This window comes from Emydura macquarii, unplaced genomic scaffold (genome assembly GCF_026122565.2).
Source record: "Emydura macquarii macquarii isolate MOO-44397 ecotype Brisbane River unplaced genomic scaffold, CSIRO-AGI_Emac_v2 contig_1230, whole genome shotgun sequence".
Taxonomy (NCBI): domain Eukaryota; kingdom Metazoa; phylum Chordata; order Testudines; family Chelidae; genus Emydura; species Emydura macquarii.
Genome location: NW_027131367.1, coordinates 6,919,560 through 6,945,613, shown reverse-complemented (window position 1 = coordinate 6,945,613; position 26,054 = coordinate 6,919,560). Strand labels below are relative to the sequence as shown.

Below are 26,054 nucleotides of genomic sequence, written 5' to 3'. Positions count from 1 at the left end.
CAGTGATGAAAGCAGATCGAACCAGGAAAGGGAGTCACACCAGCCCAGCCAAGGCAGCTGGGGGGCTGTTGGGCAGCGCTGTTTACCTAACTCAAAAGACGGGGGGTGGCCGCAGACGGAAGCGGAGCCTCAACTCAGCAGCACCTTTCCCCTCCCTTCAGCTAAAGTTCATTGACCTGCTACTACCCCCTCCCGCCCCCCAGCCAGGGCACTGCTTTTGCCCCTTCCCCACAACCACTCCCTACCCTCCAGCCAGAGCCCTCCCCACAGCATCCAAAGCCCGGCTACTGCCCCTCCTCCTCGGCAGTTCCTTCCTCCACTACCAGGGCCCTATCACTGCTTCCCCGCCCCGCCAGGGCTCTGTCCCCGCCAACGGCCAAAGCCCTGCTACTGCCCCTCCCCCCCCAACGGCCAAAGCCCTGCTACTGCCCCTCCCCCCAGCCGAAACCCTGCTACTGCCCCTCACTCCCGCCAAGGCCCGACTGCAGCCCCTCCCCCTTGTCAGTTCCTTCCTCTACTTCCAAGGCCCTGCTACAGACCCCCCCGCCCCCGGGCTCTGCTACGGCCCCTCCCCCCACTTTGCCCCTCCCTCTTCCTTACCTCCTCCCTTCCAGGTAGGACCCTCCCGCGCTGTGGGGTGTCTCTGCCAGTGCCTGCGGGGTCCTTCCACGAGCAGGCTGCCCCTGGCGCTGCCTGTGTAGGTTTCTCCGCTGGTTTCCGGTGTGTGTTTGGCATTGGCAAGGGGGACGCGGGCGCCGAGCCGGTGGAGCGGGGATGGCGGAGGACGCTTCGGAGCGGGCCGATGGCCGCATTGTGAAGATGGAGGTGGATTACAGCGCCACGGTGGATCAGCGCCTGCCCGAGTGCGAGCGGCTAGCCCAGGTGAAGGCAAGCCGGCGGTCGCGGATGGGCTGAGTCATGGCGCGGCCCGGGCTAGGCCGCCCGCGGGGGAGACCGGCCGCCCGGGGCAGGGGACGCTCGCCTCTCCTCAGCGCGGTGCAGCAGCACGAGGGGGGCTGAGGGAGGTCGGGCGCAGGACGCGCCCCGCGCTCCGAGTGCGCACGGAGCGGGGGGGGGGGGAAGCTCCCCTCTGCGGCGCGGGGGGATGGGCAGGCGGGGGGGGGAAGCTCCCCTCTGCTGCGAGGGGGTCAGTCCCGGGGGCCGGCCTGGCCGTGCACGCCAGGGGGGCCGCCCCCTTTCAGGAAGTGGGGCGGGAGGAGGGATCAGTGTCGCTGGGGGCCGCAGCGGCGGGCAACCCCGGGGGTGGGGAGCGGCGTGGGATGGAGCGCTCCTGGCCCGATACAGCTGTGTCGGGACCGATCCCCTGCTGATGACAGAGCCGTGCCCCTCCCCGCTTCACACAGCCGCGGGGCCTGGCATGGCTCCCGTGAGCTCCAGCCTGCGCCCCCGTCGCCCGCCCTAGGGCCGCTCCGCGCCAGGGTGCTCCCTTGCTGGTGGGACAGGCAGTGACCTGCTGCTCCGCCAGGGAGACCGAGTCGGGTATGGGGCGTGTGCCGTTGCTGGGATGGAAAGGAGGAGGAATCCAGGCCACCAGCCTGGTGAGTGGTGCGCAGAGGATCTGGAGCGAAGAGAACACACAGGCACGCAGCTATAGGCAGGCACAGACTACACTGTGTGATGCAACCCCCAGGGAGGAGGATGGGGACCACCAAGGAATATAAGAAAGGCGGTACTGGGTCAGATCCATCCAGCCCAGTGTCCTGTCTTCTGACAGTGACCAGTGCCAGGCGGTTCAGAGGGAATGAACAGAACAGGCAGTGATCCATCCCCTGTCATCCACTCTCAGCTTCTGGCAAACAGATGTGTGTTCCTGTGACACCTGATGTTTTAAGGCCCTTGTGTGTAGGGAAGGGGGCAGTCTCAGCATAGATGAGCATGGAACAGGTTTGGCACTATGTACAGTAGAATCCCAGGAGAGCAGCTATGAGTAGTGACAAAATTGCATCCCTTCTTAATCTCTCTACTTCAGTATAGCCAGAAACGGACTACCCAGTGCAGCATACAGTGGGATCTAGAGGCATCATTTTCCCCCACTTTGGAGCAGCCAGATTTAGGCCTTTATGCTACAGTTTGCACAGGCCATGTATGTCAGTGTGCAGTTTAATTCTGTGATTGTAAGTGGGCATATACTAGACAAGCCATGGTACATTTTGAAGGGACTTGATCAGGATAAAAATAACTTTTGGAAGCAAATTCCTTTACCTGCATTACTAATACCTTAACGCCTTTTAAACATTCTTCCAGTTTTTATGTTTAAGTAGCCCAGTGCTGCAATGTTTGTTGCAAACATTTCTATTAAGATTTAGGTGTTTCTAAAATATTTGGAAATTTAATCTGTTTTTGGATCTAAAGTACCTTACAATGGCCTTTAAATCCTATACATGTAGACAAATACAGGCCATATAGTCCACAATATCCAGAGACTGCAGGCATTGTACTCCCATGATTGGGATATATGTGAAGCACACGGGCATATGTCACCTACCACCTGGCTTGCTCTGTTTAATACCAGGAGAGAGATGGGTAGCAGCAACATTTTTTGTTATGGTGTCTAACTACATTTATGTTTACTTAGACTTTGCCTTGAATAGGCTAAGTAGTCAAGTTTAGGTCTGGTTTAGCAAATGTACACTAGATAAGCCTGACCCAAAATTAATTATATATATTATATTAATTATAAACTTAATACTTAATTATATTAGTGTTTATCCCTGTCTTCTCTGTCGAAGAAATAAAATACATTGAAATTAGTCTTTCAGTGAGACTTTATGCTTTTCCTTCTATAACAGATATAGCTATTCTCAAATTAAACTTTACTATGTTTTTTTCAATGTTGATCCTAATAGTGTTTGTCCATGATATTAGGAAGGAAGGCTTCAAGAGGTCATTGAAACCCTACTCTCCTTGGAAAAACAGACACGAACGGTAAGTAGACTAAGCTGTGCAACACATTTACTTCTGGGATGTTCTGTTGTGTGTTCCCCCTTTTCCTGGTAGATAGTGCAGCTAGTGGGGAATTAGAGTGTTCAGCTCTGCCATGTTCTCTTTTTGCCTTGATGATGGTGGAGCTGGTGGGGACTGGGGTGTCTGGCTCTGTGCCACATTTTCCCTTTCTTGTGAAGATAGTGGGTCTGGAGTTATAATGGATTACTCCTGCCTTTGTATCGAGGCTCTGTAGTGGTAGTGTCTCTATAGTTTATGTTGTATATGTAATCACTAACGCTCTTTTTGTTTGTTGCAGGCCTCTGACATGGTTTCCACATCCCGTATCTTGGTTGCTGTAGTGAAAATGTGTTATGAAGCTAAAGACTGGGATGCTCTTAATGAAAATATTATTATTCTGTCAAAGAGAAGAAGTCAGTTAAAACAGGTGACTTTCACACTTTTAAAACAAACAAATGCAGCTGTTTGGGAAGGAAAAAGACCATGTTTCCTTTCTAATTCCCCTTCTGTGTAGTGCCTGTGCTGTTTGTGTTTTAATATCCTTCTGAATACACTAATACCAGCTTCTGTTGCTGCTTTCGATAGGCTTATTCAAGGAGGCCTGCATGCTCAATTCACCCCACTCACATCTTCATTGATCTACTGAAAAAATGTGTATATGCACATCCTTCGTATGCTTAACTGCAGCCTTCACTCATGTTGCTTTTTTTGGTTCTTTCTTTTCTGTTCTGTTGTTTTGTTAGGTTGTCTGCAAACTGTTTGGGACAGTGCCTGTGTAAAATTTTCAAAACTGATTTAGGTTCCTAAATTTAATGGTTTAATGGATGTGGTTTAGACTCCTAAGTGCCTGAGTTGCTTTTGAAAGTACCCTTTGTCTTCAAATCTGTCCAAAGGTTCTAGTGTCCTGCTGCTGTATCAAGAGTAAGCTGTTCACTAACTGCTCTGAGTGAACAGTTCCTTAATTTGCTGTGAATCTCAGATTCCGTTAAATTTGAGTCACTTTATTCTGGATCTTAACATCAACTCAAAAAGCATGACTGACTTTGTCCCTTGTACTTCTGGTTTTTGTGTCTGAATCTTATTTCTGACATTATTTTTCTAGTTTCTTAATTGTAATCACAAAGACCTGTTATCATCCCTTTATGCTTCTTCAGTAGCTTTCACTTCAAACATAATATTTAAACAGCCTATCCAGCTTTTTGTTCTAATTCCAATCTCCTATACTGCTTGCTCATTTCCAGAATCTGTTAAACTTTCTTGATCACTGTCTTATACTACACCTAGGTTTCAGGTCTTTAATAATTAGCAACACCAATTCCTTTTTCTGCTTCTGTCTATTTAGGTACCTTTAACCCTGTTGTCATCATGGTACTATAGCAGGGTTTTTTTAAATACATTAGTCAGACTGTATTCTCCCCTAGCCTCAAAAAATCTGTGCGTGATAAAGAGACTTCTTGGTTGCCCTTTGCAGTGTGGTCTTCTTTATATCTAATCACTCTTACTCAATTTCATGGTGCAAATTTCTTCACCTTCCTGTTACCTGTTGGTGATATCCAGAATAAACAAATCTAGGCTCAGTACAGGTCATTGAGAACTGCTCTTGGTTAATCCCTTTTCTTAGACTTCTTCATTTATTGTTAGTGGAGATGGAACTCTGCCATGTGCATCTTGGAATAGGATCCCACTTTGTCATGCCCCAGCATTAGAGTACTCTGTCATATTTCCAACTGATATATCATGGAACTGAATCACCACTGTTGGGATGGGGTGGTGATGAGGCAGAGCAAGGGACAACCTGAAATATAAAATTCTGTTAAGCAGTCCAAAGTCGGAAGACTCTTGGCATATTCCCTAACTATTTTCTGCCAAGGCTTGTCTGAGAGAGATACTTAGCCCTAATCACTGATGTCTGCTTCTCTTGCTCGTTAGATGGTTTTCAATCCGACAATATGTATGTCATTAAACTATTCTTAACTAGTATGCCAGTCTTTAATGTCAAGTGTTGCTGAAAACTGATGTTTAGGATTGCCTACCATTTCAGTATATTCAAGTGTCATGAAAGAAGCTAATCCACATGGGGCAAGCATGACCTAGTTTTTATGAAACAGGATTACTGGTGGCTTTCACTTATATGTATATGGAAGTATTGACCCCACCCCTCCCAAATCCCAGGTGTCTCAACTATTCTCCCTTTCTTAACAAGGCTTAATGAACTAATCAGCTAATAATGATGTAAGGTACATGAGGATTGCAAAGTCTGATATTTCAGATAAAATTGTAACCCCCACCTCTTTGAATACAACCAGCTATTCAATAATGTTCTACCATAGGGGGATTTCTACTTGATCCTTGCTGGTGATCAGCCCTTGCCTTGAGATTTATGAAGATTGTTATGTATTAACTGTTGATGCTATTTGTATTTATGCTTGACAGCAGAGCAAACTGAGCTTTGTGGAAGGAGATATATTTTTGTTTGCAAAAACTTTAGTTGTATGTTCTTTTCTCTTTTGTGTTGAGAAGGAAAAAAAGAGACTGAGATACATAGCACATAATGGAACACAAATATAATAAACAGTACAGCAGATCAGTAATTGGATCACAATAGAGAAACTGATTTTTTTTCCAGAAGAAAATGAATGATGAAATTGATATTTTAGTATTTGGTTTACATGTAAAGTGTGATATTAGACAGAGTTGTTGCCATTTATCATGGTCATACAGGTCTATGCTTTATGTGAGAATACATACATTTGAAACTGGTATGCTGACATAAATCAGAAATAATTTTTATTTTTTTCTAGAAATGTACAGATACCTCAAAGAAGGGACAGTGTACCCTGCTATTTATTTAGACCAAGGCAAAATGCATACCGAACACTTCCTTTTATATTATGGAGGTCCTGAAGCAAGCAGATAAGCTGTTTCCAGCCTGCAAAGTAGTTAGTTTGATTTGGCCGAAGAAAATGTCAGTGCTGCTCTTCAAGGGAAAACCATAGATAGAACGAATCCCTTAAAACAAATTAGTTGAGAACAAATTGGGAGAGAAGTGATACGGGGACAACCCATTTGACTTGAGCCAGACTCTGATCTCAGTAACATCTTCCTGTGTAAGGTCACCTGCTTACTTAGGTTATGTCTACCCCGGAGATGATAAAACTCATCACTGGCCTGGGTCAGCTGACCTGAGCTCATGCGACTGAAAAACTGCTGTGTAGACATTTGGGGAGGGTCCCAAAGCTTGGCTTCAGCTGGAGCCCAAATGTTTACATAGTGATTTGTAGCCCCACGAGCCCAAGTCAATTGACCTGGGCCAGCTATGGTCATGCTGCAAGTCTGTGTTTTACTCCATTAAGTATTACTGTGTTATTCCTGTGTTTTACTCCATTAAGTTCATGCCTGGTAGGAGTGATAACAGCCCCTCCAACACACCCACATACTTATTTTGGGAGAGAATCCATTTACTTTGATACTAATAGTTCTTATATCTTAACATTTTATTACAAATGCCCAAAGATTATATTTTTGGCACACTTCTAGAAATCTAAAAATAGAGTAATATTTTTTATTTTCCTTTTTTGTACCAGGCAGTTGCAAAAATGGTCCAACAGTGCTGTACTTATGTTGAGGAGATCACTGACCTACCAATCAAACTGCGATTAATTGACACACTGCGCATGGTAACAGAAGGAAAGGTAAGACTTTTTTTGTTTTCAAACTGGAATCTTTTAGCGTTTAGTGGTATAATAGAAAGGATATTTGCATGTCTTGTTAGCATTATTTCCTTTTTCTGCTTAGAGAGAGAGCCAAAATACATTTTGAAATGAATCTGATAAGGAAATCTGTATATTTCAGTTCAAAATATCTTGGAAAATTACTTCTCTATATTGCTCATTTAAGTAGCGTGTTGGAATACTGTACTAATATTATTTTGTAAAAGTCTCTACCTATATTAATGACACCTTCAAGTATTAAAGCTGCAAATTCTAAAAATTCAGTTTACTTTTCACTGTTTGTGGTGTTTGTTTACTTTTTCCATTTTTCCATTTGGGCAATGAACATAGACTAGTCAGTTTTACTTCCTTATTCTGGTGGATTAGCATGGTTTTGAATGCTTATGTTCCAAACATGGAAAATGATTTTTTGTTAAAAAATTTTGCTGTAGGAATTACAAAAAGACTGAAAAACAAAACAAAAATACAGTTAATGGGAACATTTCTATTGGCCTCAGGTTTTGTAAAATTTGCTTTTACAAAAATCAAACGTTGAATTCAACTTGACCCAGCAATGTCTTTTTAAGATTCATTTTCAGTACTTATTGTTGACTCTAAGATTTAAAGTTGTGTATGTATTATCATCAATGCAAATCCAAAAGGGACATAGTTTCCTTGCACATTGAGTGCCACCATGGTAGATCTCTATCTTGGTTCTTAAATCAATTTGGCTGGATGTCCAGTCTGTTTCTGTCACTAGCAATCTTATTGTACCACTTAAGCTTTTGGTGACGATGAGATTGCCGACAGTGTATCAGGATATTTTTTTTCTTTTTTTCTTAGTTTATTTTTTACTTTTCATAATCAAACAATAAAAAATACAAAAAGATTAATGACTTACACTTGTATACATTACCAAATACTGCACATTTCACAGGATAGCCAATAAAATTATTCAATTACGCAGCTTTACAACTTGTCAAAGCTGCAAGACCAGACCATACAAAATCAGACAATATTACACAACTATAACACTGAATAAAAGACCTGGAAGAAATCTGTAAAAAAGTGCTGCACGTGGCTTATTAAATTCAGACGTCTTTTCAAAAAGCTGTCTCAAGGTAAAGATCTGGTCGTTAGTGGAATGACCAGGTCTAAAACAGCATAGCCTTTGCTGTGAAATGCACCACTGATTCAATATATTAACATGGAAACAAAGACGTTTTCCTGGGACTAACAGTGTAATACCTCAGTAGTTGCTATCTTTGGTCTTCCTGCCCTTTTTTGATGAGAGGCAGAGTAACACCCTTCTTCCAGTCACTGAGGACGATGTTAGTGTGCCAGATGGTCTGGAAGAGGCACAGAACTCTCACCTGTCTTCAGCAGCTGAGATGTGATGTTACAAATTGTATATTTATAAAATATGTTATTTATGTGTAACTCTGTTAGTCTTATTGGCTATGATAGAAAATTAACAAAATAGGAAGTGTTACTTAGAATACCGAGTTGATGACTGAATTGTCCTGAGGCTTCCTCTTGGAAAATGTACTTTCTGTTGAGTAGCATCTGTGTTTATTTACTCTTATGTCTTTTACCAAATCAAGCCTAGGTAGCTAGTAACCAAAAGTTGTTAACTGATGGCTGGTCAGAAGTGTTTGTAAAAGGAGATGGCCTCCATCCAGTTTGTGGTAGACAACAGTTTCCATAACAAAATGAGTGATCATTATTTGTTTGCTTCACTGAGAATCTTTGTAGAGAAGTGAATTAAATATCATATACCTAGGTGCTATCTTTCCAGATCAAGGTTAAGACTCAATAACAGAGGGAGTTTTGCAATGTTGCTGACCCCGCTGTATCTTTTATCTGAATAGTTGCTCTCTATCTCCAGGGCTACAGCACCTGTCGTGAACAGTAGATTTACTAATGAAAATATTAAAAAGAAATGTTTCCTGTTATAATTTAGGTTTTTAAATCTAGACTATACAATATTCTTAAACTTAATTTGAGTTTCCAAATATTAATCTCTTATTGTAGCACAGAGAAAATTTCTATGGAAACATTTCCTAAAGTGGGTATAACATAATTTAATGCTTTACTCTCAAAGTTTATCCCATTATGTTCACTTCATTTAAAGAACAGTGGAGATATTTAAATGAGACTATTTATGGATGTAAAGTTATGCAGATATGTATATCACAGCCTTAGATGTAACACACTTTTACTTAGTAAAATAAATTTGAATGTTGGCATTTACTTTAATATCAGATCTACGTGGAAATTGAGCGTGCTCGTCTTACAAAGACACTTGCAACAATAAAAGAACAGAATGGTGAAGTGAAAGAAGCCGCTTCAATTTTGCAAGAGCTACAGGTAATGCAGTATATGGTTCATAAGTGTTTCACCTCCAAAAATCAGCATTTTCTCAACTGTTGATAGTAAGATTGTTTGTCGTGAGATTTAATCAAGCACAGCCACATAGGAGCTAAATTAACTATCTTCAGTGGAAGTGTAATTAAATTTAAAATGTTCTAGCTTTGCTAATTTGGCTGATACTGAAAATTACTTGGAATATTTCCCTGTGAGAAAGGGGGTTCCAGTGTACTAAGTGGTACAGAAGGTTTAGTTCTAGTTAATCTTTTGACTTCTGGAAAAGGTAGTTCAAACTCTCAGGCCATCATTTAAAATGAAGTGTTCTTGGATCCACTTGTTCTTCATTGGGTTTTTTACATGAATTTGGCACAAGGAAACCCTCTCTTGATGGATTTGGAAGGAATTCCGTCACACGCTCTCTTCTCCTAAAAGAGTAGTGTGTGGGTCCTTTGGGTAGAAGGAATCCTTAGAGCTGGGCTGAGCTAAGGATGGGAGGGTACAGTGAAAGAGAACTCCAAACTTTCCTCATGTGTCTCTCTGTTTCTTGAGAGCCTGAGTATTCCCATCTGTTTGCCACATAATAGCCACCATCTTTTTCTGCTGGAAGGCGTGGATACACTTCCTTCAAAGCTAATGAACATTGTTGTTTAGTCATCTAGTGTATGGTGGGTGGGTACTTTGTTGAAAAGTAGAGGCCTCAGTGAGATTAGGTACTTGGATACAGTGCCTTTCTTAAGAAACGTTTCCAAAAAATAAGGGCCATGTGTGTGCGCACGTGTAAATGAGGCATGAGAGTTGGGGTTTGTGTATGCATGTTATGCAAGTGTAAATTGAAATATGCATGCACAAACAAGTACATAAGGCAGGATTTTGGTGGGGATTTTATCTTAAGTGCATACTCTTTGAGTAATTTTAATGCACATAGTCAGACCATATTAATTTGTCCTCTGTTATAACATATATGATGCTCAGTAAGTCTGTGTAGTAGAATTATACATATAGCAACTTTGGCTTAAAGCTAAATATTTTATTATAAGAGATCCATGATGTTAAACACTTCAGTTTCCTTTTTAGGTGGAAACCTATGGTTCAATGGAAAAGAAAGAGCGAGTGGAATTCATCTTGGAGCAGATGAGACTCTGTTTGGCTGTAAAAGACTACGTTCGGACCCAAATTATCAGCAAAAAAATTAACACCAAGTTTTTCCAGGAAGAAAACACAGAGGTAAGTTGATTGGGGGATTTTTTTTTTCTGTCACTTCGTGGCATGCATTCTCTTCATGCACAGGAGCTTTTTGTATAATCAATCTTTGGAATTTAGTTGGGTGCAATTTGTCAGATTAGTGGATCTGTTTTTTAATTTTTACTGTTTGATATTGTTTCAGAAATTAAAGCTGAAATACTACAACTTAATGATTCAGCTGGATCAACATGAAGGTTCTTACCTCTCAATCTGTAAACACTACAGAGCCATTTATGATACTCCTTGTATCCAGGCTGAAAGTGAAAAATGGCAACAGGTAAAAATATTGCAAGTGTAACTGCAATAGTGCATAGTGGCAAATATCCATTTTACTGTATATTTATTATATATTTTAGAGGTGAACATGGATCATTTAGTCCATCTACCTATGTATGAACATTAACGAACTATCTACATAAGGAGGAATATAATAAAACCAATTAAGTAATATGTAATCAATATTTGTATGAATGAAATATAGTTTATCTTTAAATTCTGAGGATAACTTAACTTCATTTCATGAATGAAAGCCAAGAAACAACTTGTGAAATTAAGTTCTGAACAATATTTTTCTAATTTATGGAGCTCGCTCTGAAACTGTGTACACAATGCAAATGCTGCAAACTCAAGATTAGCATTTTAAAAAAAAACGATTACAAATAACTTGGCCTGAATCATCTTGGCTTGTAAACAAAACGTAAAAATTTTGTTTCTACAAATTTAATGTATTTAATTATTTTATTTTATTTTATTACCTTGGTTTCTTAATAAACTTGGTTTCTAATAAACATTTCTCACAGAATGTATATTGTTACATATATAGTAGATTTGCTGAACATACATTTTATTCATACTCTGAGAACTGTTTTATTTTGACATCGGTATTATGTATTTTTCTGTAATAAAAAACAAACCATTTTTTCCTTTTCAACAGGAATTGAAGAGTGTTGTTCTTTATGTTATCCTTTCACCTTATGACAATGAACAGTCTGATTTGGTACACAGAATAAGCAGTGACAAAAAGCTAGAAGAAATCCCTAAGTATAAGTAAGTGCATCTTTTGAATAGTCCACTATGACCAAAACAAAAAACCTTTTTAAGAGTGTTTTGAAGGCAGAGGGGATTCAGCTATTGTTAGTCTACTGTAAATATTTCCTACAGAACTAACGTGGTGTGGAAAAAATTCTGTAAAGATGTTTCTGTGAGTATGCAGGCCATAATTATAAATAGTAACACAAATGTGTGTCTATGATGGAGAGCTCTGTATTACAAACATAATCTGAACGGCCACTGTACTCTAATACTTTACTAAATAATACTGCGAGTCCAATTTTCAAAATATTGTCTATGCACAACCATTACATGCATGTGGTAGAATTTACATATGCAAACCCTTTTAGCATAAGCACACTGAGTTACAAATCAAGCATAAATTACTTCTGTATCCTTAAACGTTGTTTGCACATCAGTGTACATACAAGTTTTGCATGTAGAATTGCTGATGGACAAGAGAGGCTGGGTTGATGATGCCCCCTTTTAAATTTAACTCTGGGTATCTGTCACTCCCAAAACCATATCATACAGTTTGTATGGTCAACTACAGCTGTGCAAAGTGGCTGTGAAATGGTACCATTCTGCTTTGGTAGAATTTGACTCAACGTTACACGTGGCAAAGATAACGTATGGTACAGAGCAGTGGAAATTGAGGCCCATCGTGTGTGTGTGAGTAAGAAATGTTAATGTAAAAACTTCCCATTTGTGGATTATAAATTTTAAAGCGTTGAGTAGAATTAAAAGTAATAAAAGTGATAAAATCAAGCTGTTTGCTATGGTATTTGTCTGCTGGCAGGATTTTTAATACAAAATACGAGTTTTATTGGTAGAGGAGTGTGAACTGATTTTATTAAATCATTTACAGAGATCTCTTAAAACTATTTACCACTATGGAGTTGATGCGCTGGACCGCCCTAGTTGAGGAATATGGAAAGGAATTAAGAGAAGGATGTCTTGACAGTCCTGCCACGGACGTCTTTGGTTATACAGAGGAAGGTGAAAAGAGGTGGAAAGACTTAAAGAATAGAGTTGTGGAACATGTAAGTACAACCTGCTTTTTAAGCATTATCACTACATAAATAAAGCATGGAATTGCTCAAAATGATTTTTGCTTATTTTATTTTTTTTTTTAAAAGGAGGGATGGGAGAGAAGATCTGAAAGAGAGAAGCTAATAAATTGTCCTTTCTTCTTTCTATAATGTTCTAGTTCTCATTTTGCATTCCTGGTATGTTATTTTGTAGGTATGTCTCTTGCTAGCAGCTGATGCTGTGTCAGAAAAGTAGATCAAGTACTCTGAGAATGATGCAAGTTGCACCACTTCTGCTCAGAAATTGTAAATTAATTTCTTCATTCACTTTAACAAATTGGAATATGGCAGTTTGTCTATGCAAACAATGAAAACATAAACAAAACAGCACAAGTGCAAACAAATACTTAATATTTAAATAGAGTTTACATAAGTTATAAGACTCAGCACTCTGAAATTCTGCTTTGGGCAGAAACTTGAAAGGAGTGTTGTTTCATATTAAATCTGCAGTTAGTGGCTGACTTCATTAGTTGCTAGTTTGAGAAGCAGTGTCTCACCTTTGTATGTGCAGGAGAATTGTGTGTGTCCAAGAAAAGACCTCATTGTTCGCTTGCATACTTTTCTCTGGATAAGCCACTACAGGAACACAAATCCTAATTGGTTTTCAACATTGACTTTTATATATTGTGGCCTGTGTCAGTTATTTTTTTGCACATAACCCTTTATTCTGAACATTTTTATTCCAGAATATTAGAATAATGGCAAAATATTATACCAGAATTACAATGAAGAGGATGGCACAGCTCCTGGATCTATCTGTTGATGTAAGTGTTCCTCAGGCTATCCTGAGCATTCTTCTTAGATGTGTCCATGTAGCAGAGAACTCCGTATTCAACAAAGTAATTCTTTGACTTAATTTGCATTTATTTGTATTAGATGTTTTTTAAGATTAAAAAAATATTAAAAGTTCCATCACAATAGTATTTGGAACAGCCATGCATCCAGTGCACAAAGAGGAGGTAGAAATATAGCACTCTGAATAAAGAACCTGGAGAAAAAATTCTCTCTCTCCTACTTATGCCTATCACTGTAGAAATGAGCGCTTCACAACCTTTAATGTATTCATCCTCACAACAGCCCTGATAACATTACCTTTAGTCTCTGATGCCCATCCTTGTGTAACCAATGCTTTCCAGCCATTACCATCAGAAACTAAGTGAATAAACAATATTAACGTTCAGAGATATACAGGTAACAGTAATTGAATTTTGGTTCAGTGATTATATTGAGAAATGGTCTAAAATACCTCAGGTGTTAAATAGAATATTTTTCACTTTGGCTCTAATAATGTGTGTATAGGCTAGACTTTGCACCCCTGCCTATTCAAGGGTTAGAATCAAATTTTTTTCTCACAAAACAGCACTCAAATCGTTAGGGGCAAAACACACAGGGTTTGCAAACAAACACATGAGGCAAATCAAATCTGATGCTAACACTCCTTCAGGTTCCATATGGTACCTAGATGCTGTATCCCACTGTTCAGGCCCTCAGCAATACATGGTTAAAACTAGCTAATGATAACGGGTTTCTGCCTTTACCTTTAAATTTCCTGGTTTATGGATTTGTCACTCTTTTTGAACAGTTCTTTCATTTTTAAGTTTTCCCAGTGGATCTACTCTTAGCAGCATATGGCATTGTGAGGGCAAATTCACAGCTTGTTTAGTTAAGAATATTTGCTTTAAAGTGTTTAATTGCACCTCCTGCTCCGCACACCACCTCACATAAGCATCATTTACTTGACCAATGTTTGTACAGTATAATTGGTGTGGAATTTAGCAGTAGAAAGCATGTCCTGGAAGCTGTTTCGCTAAGTGCTTCCAATGTATGTTAAGAGGCTTTCAGGTGTAATGTATTTGACTTCTGCAGTTTGAAAGTTGTTAGATGCATCTTGAACTGAAAATAGATGTTAGCTGTTTAGTGTGGCTAACATCAAAAACTTGTTGACCCTAGGTCATTTGGTAGCTTACATCATTCCAATGGCAGAGGCATTAATATTAAAGTCTGATGTCCACTATAAGTACAGTAATTCTAACTGACTATGTTACTATATTACTGTAAAACCTCAGTCCCACTGCTGTTGTGTTTATTGGAAATTTGGAAAGAACATCTGGTATTTTTTGTTAATTACAAATGCTGTTCTCATTCAGTGCCATTTGTCTCCTTTTACAGGAATCGGAGGAGTTCCTGTCCAACCTAGTAGTAAATAAGACCATCTTTGCAAAAGTAGACAGATTGGCAGGAATTATCAATTTCCAGAGGCCCAAGGATCCAAATAACATACTCAATGACTGGTCTCACAAGCTCAACTCATTGATGGCCCTAGTTAATAAAACCACACATCTTATTGCCAAAGAGGAGATGATACATAACCTGCAATAAGATGCCTCGGTATACTTAATGCTTTTGAAGAAGGCATTAAAACTTGGTAATAGACTATTATCCCAGTGTATATTTGGTTTATTTTCTCCCTATCAACCCTCCTTTCCCCCGGTCTAAAATTTAAAATATGAATAATAACTCTTGAAGCCTTTTGACAATTAAGTTCCCTTGATTATTCAGTTAATTGTTAAACATTTTTTGCTACAGTTGGTGAAAACATAATAAAACTGTATTGCCTGTGTTATCAAACATAGTCTTGTGATTTATCCCAGGAGCTTTTTAATAAATTTGTAGATGTTTGTCTTGATCCATCTAACAAATAGGTCTGTACTTTTGTTTTTGAAGATGTGTGGGGTATGCTGTGACATTTTGGCAAGTGCAAATAAATAAACAAATAAAATGCACCAAGGTAACGTACAGTCATAAATATTTAATACGTCAAAGGTCTGACTTGTACAAAAGCCAGGAAATTCAGGCTTAAGACTTCGGTTTTCTTTGTGCTTCAATATTGCAAAAGTTTTAGAGCCAGGACTTCATCTTATAAAGGCAGCCTGGATTTCTCAGCTATAGCCCTGAATTTCCTTGCTTTTATGGGGATGGGCCAGATCTTTAATTTAACTATGTTGTGGGTTTTAATTTGTAATGGCACTAGTAGCACATACTTAACTTTGGTGGTGCTTCAAATCCAGCCTCTTGTTCTGTTCATTTTGCCTTAATTATATTCCAGACAAGAGAGACTTCTTGCTTGCTTGAACTGGTCATAAGAGAGTAAAGGAGGAGTGGAGTGGCTTTCCAGATGCCAAGAGAAGCCTCTGGAGAATCTAAAAAAGCAAAGATGATATTTCATTGGCAATTTCTAGAAGTCTGTGCAACAATTCCAAGACAGGCCACCCAGTATTTGAAGGGCCACACACTACATGTTTTGTTTTGTTTTGTGTTTTTTTTTAAATAAATTTTTATCCCCTGGGAGGTACGTATTGTATATAATGAAGATGGGCAAAATTTGAACTGAAAACTTATTCTTGGCACTAGACTGTTTTCAATATATGTTTGATCTTTCACAGGTAACGGGAGTGAAGAGGCTAAAAAGGGACACTATCAAGTTAAAAAACACTTTTAAAATAATATATATGTTACAGTATCTTAGCTGCTAAAACTGAAACTACTTACAGTTTGAATTCCCTTTTCATCATTTTATGCTGTTACTTTTGTATTTAATTCAGTGTGGACAATGAAAGGCAATGGGATTTAAGCACATGTCTAAAGTTAAGCATGTGTTTGGGTGATGTCCTAAGTTGGGGCCCAATTCAATACTAAAATTAATGCTTGTGAAAGTGCCTTGAAATCCTTTAATGAAAGAATTATGTAAGTGCAGAACGCAAAGCCAAATTTTAAAATCAGTGGGAGTTGGGGGCTTTTGAAAATCCCCCTTACGCGCCCAAACACTTAAAAATCTGAGCTCAGGTGATTTAAGAACTGAAGTAATTTTAATGACACTTAAATGTCTAAGTCACCTAGGTGCTTCTGAAAGTTTTACTCAATATCAATCGTTTCTGAAGCAGCTAAATATGCAAGCTGCTGCACGCAAAGTTTAATTGCTAGATAGATGGCATAAAGAATGCATGGGATGAAGCAAAATACAGTATCAAGATACTTAGTGTACAGGCAGGAACACTTATTTTTATTGCTCTTTTAAAGTCTGGATTAATATATTATTAAGTTGAAAAAAGTGAAATAGGTTACACTTGTCTTTATCTTTTTCTGTGATGTATGTACACATTCTTCATAGTATATTTCAGTATACTGGCTGGTAAGATATTTCGTGCTGCACTACAATTAATTAGTTTATGTATCCAGAAAGAAGATGGTTAAAATTTTCCAGAGATATAACTTCTAGTACACCTGTGTTGGAATTTCAGGTCTCTAAAGAGAAAAATCTGGCTTTTTTCATTAGTTGTCTTAACTATTCTCCTTACCCTGGAAATGTTAATGTGAACTCTAAATATATTTGGATAATAACTGGGCCTGCTATGCCAAAATAGAGCCTCATTTTTCTTACACACAGCCTTGCAGGATACGTGAAACTTCATAATAGCTCAGCTACCTAATCAAGTTTGGTAGTTGTAATTTCCAGTGTTCAGTGGTTAGCATAGATGCTGCAGAATAGGAGATAAAAGAAAGACTGAAAAGAGGAGTGACTGAGAAGTATTGTGTGTCTTTCAAAGTGATAATTTAGAGGGTTGGAAACAATTCCTACATGTTTGAGTGTCTTTGTGACTAGGAACTTGTTCGTATAATGATGGCCTGATAATCTTCTGCTTCTGCAAAGAAAAAAAAATGAATTGGGTAAGTGGGCGATCATGATTCTAAAATAGACAATGGAAAGTCAACAAGAAGCAAAAAAGGCATTTGGTTATTTTCCCACCAAGGACAGCATCAATGTTTGGCTAAAGTGCCCTCCATTTGCCTTCACAGCCTGGAAGAATGTTGAAGAAACATGTCCTGTTTCAGGCATATTTTGTTAAAAGTGAATATTAGCTTTTGTGAAAGGCACCAGCCTGCCACTGAAAGTCCTCTGTTTAAACCACAGACCAGGCAGTGTGGCATGAACAGTGCTACAATGCAAGCAGGCATGCACACCCCCATTCAACTAATTTGCCTGAAGCCTGATCATAGGGAACAATCTCAAAAGGTTAAGTTTCATGTCATTTAGACTCCATGTCCCTTCAAGCCTTGTTCTGCCCTTGTACTTCCAACAAGGGTGCTAATTGCAAGGTGAATATTTGTCCAGCATGACTTCAAACGAGACCTCCAACTCTTTTTTTTCATGGGCTACCAAACAGTCTTGATATATTAACAGCCTTTGCTAACTTATGATCTGTGTTAGAGTTAGATAAGTGACCTGAAGGTGAAAGGTGCAGATCTCAATTACCAATCCCCAGAATCATCAGATCATCTCCTGTGCATACTTAATAGGAGATCAAATGGATGAAACAGCTATAATATGATACCACTTCTAAATTGACTTCTGATTCAGGTGTTTGTGTGGATTATGCTTTGAAAACTGCTTTTCTTGCATTAACAAAGTAAAAGAACCCTCTGGAAACACTAACCTTCATATTAGCTACCTAGTCTGCACAGAGAGGTGGATTTCTCTTGGTTCAGTGTAGGCCACTGAAACTTGGCCCTATTCTTCACCCAGGAATGTTCATATTCCTACTCAGCCATAGATACAGCTAAGCCTTCATCTTGATACCAAAACCAATGAATTTCCAGGTTCAGTGGTGTGGTGTACAGGAACCTTTGGAGAGACTTGGTTAGTAAAGATTTTCCAATTAGTAGCTATGGTGAAAATGTTTGTATTCAACAAGTCAGCCTGTGTGAAATTTGTCCTCGAAGTGTTGCTGTGTGTGCTCATTCTGTCACCGTGCACTAGCATTTGTGTGTGGGCACCATTATAGGATTTGAGAACAGTACATTTTACAATAAATGTACTCCCGTGCGCAAAAAAAGTAACAAGTGCAATATTGAGAGATGAGGTTCAAAAATAATCCTTCCAGAGTAACCTACATTCTGACAGGACTGACCGCATAGAGAAGAAGTAAAAAATACACACTTGACATAGAATGTTAGTGGTCCTCAAATCGCCCATTCTTTGAGAATTGAAATGATTGGCTGTATGTGGACCTGGATTTAAATTTTCTTATTACCATAGTTAGAAATCTCATTTTTAAAAAATGGTGAAATAAAGACACTTGTACATGGATTTTCTCGTCCCCTCACGGTTCAGTAAAGATTTGCCGTAGTCTTTCCTTCCGGAGAAGCAAGGGCTGGACATGATCTGCAGCTTTTGCTCTCTATTTTTTCTATCCCATACACACCTGCTGGAAGAGAGATTGGTGGTAGACGCAGACGGCCAAGGGTGGGCGATTACTAGTTCTCACAGAAGCCCAACACTGAGGTCTTTCCAGGTTCATCCTAACCCATCACTAGCAGAATAGCTGGCCCCCTACTTTATCCCACAGCCAAAGTGAGTGGGTTCTAGCAGCCTGAAAGGGAAACATGCTGATGTGAGTACAAAGATTTAGACTAGAAAGCACAAGTTGCTAGATCTTGCAATTCGATCAAAGGGCAGGGGAGGAGGCTTTTTAAGGGATCTCTGAAACTTTGAGTTTAGGAGGGACCCCGCATTGAGAGGCTTAGGAAAGCACCTATATTGTTTAGTCCTTATTTAAATCCGGCCAGCCCTTTCAGTCTTGAGATTCACTCCCCTTGAATACACAACTTGTGCTGAAAAGGAAATTGGTGATGAACAGTTAAGTGTGCAAGCCTAAGGCTAGGAGCTACAGTAGGGTGACCTGACGTTATAGAGACAGCCCCGATATTCAGGGCTTTTTCTTATATAGGCACCTATTACACGTCCGTCCGTCCCCCCCTGCCCACTTCTGTCCTGATTTTTCACACTTGCTATCTAGTCACCCTAAGCTACAGAAAGCGCCAGCAGCATGACATTCCTGTCAAAAGTCGCAGTGCCCCTCTCATCCCATCCCCTGAGTTCGGTGGAGAAATCCTCTCAATCGGGACAGCATAGAGAACCGGCGCACAGAAAGGTGCCTTGTCATCCCTTGCTTGGTGAGAGAGATGTTCATCCCTCTCCTAAAGTGGCCTCAGATTCATAGATTCCAAAGGCAGAAAGAACCACTGTGCTCATACCCTGACCACTCCTCCCCTGTATATAACACTTCCCCTTCCTCAGTATTCCTCATGCCACACCCATTAGCCTCATCCCAAAATGCAAATCCATTTAATTCATTGCTTTGACTAGTTTCAGTTCCTCTGTTCCTTTCCCCAAATACACACTTCTCCCCTCCAATGCCTGCCCACCGTTTTCCAACTACTGCTCTTTCACATGTTTATTCTTGACTAGAGGTGTTAAAACTCGAGTCATGCTCAGGGCTTGCTATCCTTAAAAGACTGCAGCATCGCTTCTCCTATCAGTGTAGGTACTCCACCTCCTTGAGCGCAGTAGCTATGTCGATGGAGAAGCCCGCCTGTCAACACCAGGCATTAGGTCAGAATAACTGCATCACTCAGGTGTGTGAATTTTCCACATGCCTGAGTGACATAGTTACACTGACATAAGTTTCTCGTGTAGACCAAGCCTGAGTCTGCTTTTAAAGGCATGGGGTTTATATAAATCTTAGCTCATTCTTAATGTTAATTCTACTCTCTATCCAAAGACTCATCGACAGATGAGTCAGACAATCAAGGGTACCACTGAAAAAAAGCATAAGGTCAGCTCTCCAAAGGCAAGTTATTTGTTACAAAACCCAGTGATCGTATTCATTAAATACTAGAGGGGAAAAAGGTGCTACAACTTTACTGTGGATGATTGTGCATTAGAATCAAGCCCACTAATTGAAGCCTTAATGGACAAGGGATTACCATCCTTTTCATATATAAAGTTAAGTGAATCCTGCTCTGTAGATGTCATTGATGATGGTCACCATCTGAAAACTGGGGAAAGATTAATTTTAATACACACACAGCTTTGTTTTCCTTACCTATAGGTTTGTATAGATTTGAAAACAAAAATAGCAAGTAATTCTGTACCAGTTGTCTTGTCTTTTGAGGAACAGAAGCGAGGAAGTGTTTAGTTTACAGCAACCTTGTTGGAAAGCAGCTGCAAAATGGTAAGTTGCACTGGAAGAGAGTAAATGCTGCTCCTTATGCTTGCTATTACTAAAAGGATGAATTGAATAGCTCATAGTTCTGGCTGACAATGGAGCTATGGCACAGGCTCTACCTGGAATACCATACATTTCTCTTTCCAGAGGAGAGATCTATGGAGTGCAGGTAGGCAATGCACAAGGGGCTCTTATGTCACCCACCTTTAAAGCAAAATGCCCAAGTTAAATAGGTTTCTTATTGTAACACTCCACTTATCAAACTCAAAACAATATATGCTTTTTTAGCTTAAGTGTTAATGCAACAAATGTATTAGATCTCTGATAATGGAGATGTGTGCACTATTTCATTCTCAATTACCTCAATCTGAATCTACAAGTAAGGCTGGACTGGCACCAGAATTGAGAATCAATGGAAAAGAAGCATACATTATCTTGTAACCACTTTGTGGGAAATCTGTAAAAAGCAGTGTTTACAGAACTCAGTTGATATTTGTCCAGCATATAAAATTTAGAGTACCTGCCTTAAACATGCTTGGCCTTATTTAAATAAAAAACACACTTTCTCTACAATATTTTATTGTCCTACATGCTCTTCATACACTATAATTTTTTCCAAACTTTTCCTGACAGAAATCTCTGCAGAATAGAAACCAGGCAGCTCTTTAGCTAGGGAGAACCATGAGCAAGTTTTTTGCTGGCAGCTAACTACCAGGGATAGAACTACTGCAATTGTGGACACATTTGATTTTCTCCAGTTCAAAGAACTGTTTTCAAGTAGAAGTCCTCACAGAAGATGGTATTGCCACCAGATGGCAGCTCTTTCTAGGAATCTCAAGTTACGCTTGTTTCATTTCTAAATTGCTTTAGACCAGAGGGTCTGTAAACTTTCACAGCTGAAACAGGGTAAGATGTGCGTTCCATATGATTGCATCATTAACAGCTTATGGTCAACATGAAGATGTACTCGTTTGTGTGTGTGTTTGTGGGTGCACATTCACGCATGCAAAGAGATCTGAGATCTCTAATCTTAATAATGTCCTCATGGTGCTCTCTGAGCATTTTGCTGTTGTGAGGAGGAGCGCAAGCCTACAACCTGGAGTGCATCTCTCCAGATAAGGTAAGGAGCTTATTAAAATGAACAGGAATGTGTTTGTCTAAGAAAGCAGCCCAGTCTGGAGCTCTGAATTGGATTCTCCAATCTTTTCATTGAGGACTGCCCTGGAAGAGGAAGAAATACTCTCATGGACCTACATCTCCCTTCCCACCCCGCTCTTCTCCCCCCATCCCTTTGCTGCATCTTCCCCCCGACACTGCTTCGCTCTCAAAATATTTTGTTCTATGGACCAGAAAGAAAGATTTCAATAGGCCCCAGTTTGAAAATCACCTACACCACATACTGTACACCTTCAAAGTATCTAGGTCCAGGGAATTTGACCCATGGCTTATTTAAAAATAAAAAAAAAGTTAAAGTTCTTTTGCTCACTATGGAATATCACAGGAACTATTTATTTGGGAAATGGCAAATAGTTATTAGTCTTAAGAGTAGCAATCAGTCCATAAATGGCTGTCTGGAAACAGTGCTTTATTGCCAGGATTTCATGGCCACCCTGATACTATCTCAGGAAGCTGTTGTCTTAACTTAAATAGCTGCTCACACACTTGAGATGATCAGACCAGTGGTGCCCTGCTATTGGCAAAAATCTGCACCTTGCTGTACAAATGATACCATACAGGGATTTGTGATTATTTTTAAATATAGACTTCCTTTTAATGGTTTTCTGTTGAGTTTTAGGGTATAGAGGCAGAATGCTAATATGAAGGACTCACGTTAACTTAAATGCATTCTAAAAAGATCTTATCTGTAGGTTGGCACCTGTCATAATTAAAGCCACTAATAAAGAAGAGTGTACAGGAAAAGCACTGAGTTTTATTTTTAGGTTGCTAATCAAAAGTAATCTGTTTTAATTAAACATTTTAAATTTATTAAAAGATTTTAGTGACTATGCTGGTTTTATAGTCTTGTTGCATGTGTTTTTGTTACTGTTTAAATTAAAATCCTATTTGCTGGCTGTCTGAGTGAAAACCAAACTTTTCAGTGGCATGGAATGGATGAATTATTAACATTTTGCTTTTCTAAATTTAAACAGTGCTGTGGATCCTGAAGTACTATACCAAACTACAGTATAGAATTGTGTACAGATGTGTGGCATGTGAGTGCACGCACACACATACCCCCACACCCAGAAAAGTTCTGTGGTGAAACAAACAATGGACAACACATTGCATGGCAGTGAGTGGGAATATCCACCAATAATGAAGCTATAGAATGGCCCGGCAACATTTTCCTGAAAGCCAACCACCTATGTCATCTTATTCAGTTACTACAGCCAGGGGAGGGGGGATGTCTTAGTGAAACAGATTTCAGTGTGACTCTCACATCTGATGATATTATGCTGAGATCCACAGAGTCACCTGTAGGAAGGAGTGATTTTAACAAAGGATCTTGGGGCAAACTTCTCTCACACAAACTGCCATGGAGTCTTTAACTTAGTCCCAACCTAAATGAGCATACAATCTATCTTTTGACTGTTTGTATAGGGTCTAGCACAATAGGGTGCTGGCTTCTAGGCACTACTGTAATGTGACTATTGCAAATAATCTCCATGCTGAGCAAGGATAACCTTGAGTTTAATGTCTGGAAGTTGTTTTCAGCCAGCATGAAAGCCATGGAGTGCAGTTTGACAATCCTTCTCCTGTTTTGTTTTTGCATTGTTATAGGAGCAAGTTTGGCTTCCATTTAAGTCAGTGGCAAAATTTCAGCAGGATCTGGTCCATAAAACCTTTCAGAGCAGTTTATCAATAGCAACTCTACTTGCCCTGAATATTGCAGTTATTCTCTAGAAATACAAACACCCAGGAGAGTAGGTTCTGGTAACGATTTAGAGTCCAGTGGATCAGAGATGAGTTAAAAATACAGTTTTTTCCACCTGTAGGTGTAACTGGTGCCCAGAAATGGAACTGAGCCTGAGAAAAAGCATTGTTGTAGATAATATTGGTGGGATTCATCTGTGAATAAAACAAAGATTAGTTAACAACTTCATGAAATAATTAATACTATTAATGAGTTTGCATTAATACATTCCCCATTTTAAAGGAAGGATGATCCAGGGGTCAGGACACTAGCCCAGAACATGAGAAACCCAGGTTCAAATTTCTGCTCCACCATAGATGTCCTGTGTGATGTTGGGCAAGTCACTTAGCCTCTGTGTGCCTCAGTTCTCCATCTTTAAAATGGGGATAATAGCACTGCCCTACCTCACAGGCAGGTTGTGAGGATAAATACATTGAAAGAGTGTGAGATATTAAGATACTACAGTGATGGGGGCTGCATGATTAACCAATTTCAATTTAACTAATTTATTTAATTGCTACTGTCTCCCATTTTACAAACAGGCCAATATAAAGCTTCCTTATCTTTAGCCAAGGTAAGATTGAGCTTCATGGCATATAATACTTTGCACTTATAGTGACTTTTTCCCTAGTGCTTTATAAACAAGTTTCACAATGTTGTTGCCAAGTAAGTAAATATTATATGGAATTTTACAGATAGGTAAAGCAAATCATTTGACCAAGTTCAGATAGCAAATTGGCAGCAGAACCCAGGAATCCTGCCTCCTAGTCCCATGCTTGAATCATTAGATCCTATTTCCTTTAGAGAATTTAAAACCCTTTAAAGATCAGTCAAATGTAGACTAAGTGATGGCGAGAAAGCAAAATGTGTGTGTATATGAACCAGTCTGAAACAAACCTGGAGCATCCAATTCCAGTGCAAAGTGCCAGAGACCACCAGCTTGCTCCTACACTTATTTGTTAATGTTCTCATTTGTACTGCTGTTTTCCAGACCTGCTGACTCAGGATCTGCCTCCACTTCTCACTTGTGGACATGAAGTGCAACCTCCAAGCAAGCTAGCTCAGCAAAAAGAGAGAGGTAGTGCAAGAGAATTATAAAATCATTACAATTTTGAAGGTAGAAAGAAAAGGGGTTATTGGACAGCAAGAGGACAAAAGGGATTAGGCCAAAAGGAAAGGTGAAAAAACAGGGATAGATATGTGTGCGAGGACTGGAGATGGGGCCAGAGAAATTCCAGTCCTTCCATCCTTTCTGCTTAGGAAGTGATGCTACACCCAGAAAGCAGACAGGAAATATAGTGGTCTGTGCCCACTTTCTAGATCACATTTTGCCAGATTCAGAGTTGACATTCATTCAAAATCTGCAGTGGAGAATTTAAACTTTAGGGATTGTGAAGATGAACTCCACCAGTCACTGTGTTACAGATCTCCATCTGTGTCCAATCTACACAGGCTGTAAGTCTGTCTCTTTAGCTCCAGCTGTAGCTACTCAAGTACTTAGCTCTGTAGGTGCTCATTCAGTCACTAATGTATTAGCCAAAAATGGTGGCTGTCACATAAGGCCCATAGAGAGGGAAGAAGTAGAGATCTGCCCTTTGGGAGCCTTCTTATTTTTGCATTGTGGCAGTTGCGAGTGTAACTGTTCATTTTCATCATCCTTTCATATGAACTTCCAAACTTCGAGGGCATTTGGATACAGGGTTTTGTTTTGGCCTAATTTTACAGTTTGCATCTTCCCTTCAAATATATATGGATTGTGAAGGAGGTTGGAGAAGGGAATCATGGAAAAATCTCCAACCATTCAAGTTTTGCAGGATCAGAATCTAAAGAAAAGGGGTTTGAACAGGGGAGCAAAAGACTGGGACTTAGAAGCTAATCCCATCTCTCTGCTGCTGACTCCATCTGTAGCCTTGGGCATGTCCATTCACCCTCTCTGTGTCACAATTAACCACTCTGCAAAATGCAACAATTCTTGCTATTTCACATGGATGTTGAGGGGTTTAATTTAAGCAGCAAGATCTTCAGATGAAATGTGTGTGTAGATTCTCGGTATTGTGCGTTATATATGGCATTTCTCATAACAGTGGCGGCTTCTGCCAATACCATGGCCAGAATTTTCCCACCCTCATCTTTGGATAGTGTTGTGTGCTGTTGGTTGCTGTCCTGCGGGAGAAGCTCCTGGTAAATGTGAAATAATATAATATAGATTGAATAGCAAAAAGCACTGAGATCCTGACACATTGGTGACAAATCCTTTTCCCCTAGCTTAATCACTATCTACACCAAATAATTCTTACCATTGTACAAAGGAAAATTAAGGGGACACAAATCAAATTGACCCAAAGTTTAATATTGGTAAAGAGAAGCTTTCGTATAACATAAGCCAAATAGAGACATTTTCATTATTTTTTTTCTAATTCTGTGGATATCTTATTTTTCTAAATCCCGACACCTTTCTAAATTCCAAGTAATTTAAAAAAAACTTCTCTGCAGTTTTCAACACAAAGATTGCAACATTGTGTTAGTGTATGAAAAGTCGAAAGTGAAACTGACAAGGAACAAAGCCTGAAACTGACTAATCTATTTCAAGTGTCCTGGCTGAATGAAATGCAAAGGGTAGAACAGAAAATAATGGTAAAAACATTCT

General features: G+C 39.7%; 1 protein-coding gene across 1 annotated transcript; it reads left to right on the top strand.

The window, feature by feature from the left end:
* The first annotated feature begins 689 nt into the window (after positions 1-689).
* Positions 690-15,055, top strand: PSMD12 (proteasome 26S subunit, non-ATPase 12). The gene is made up of 11 exons (XM_067547331.1): positions 690-882; positions 2,887-2,946; positions 3,263-3,391; positions 6,549-6,656; positions 8,940-9,044; positions 10,119-10,268; positions 10,429-10,563; positions 11,221-11,333; positions 12,205-12,379; positions 13,114-13,191; positions 14,597-15,055. The coding sequence occupies exons 1-11, from the start codon at positions 775-777 to the stop codon at positions 14,804-14,806; spliced, it is 1,371 nt and encodes a 456-aa protein (XP_067403432.1). The 5' UTR covers positions 690-774; the 3' UTR covers positions 14,807-15,055.
* The last annotated feature ends 10,999 nt before the right edge of the window (positions 15,056-26,054 follow it).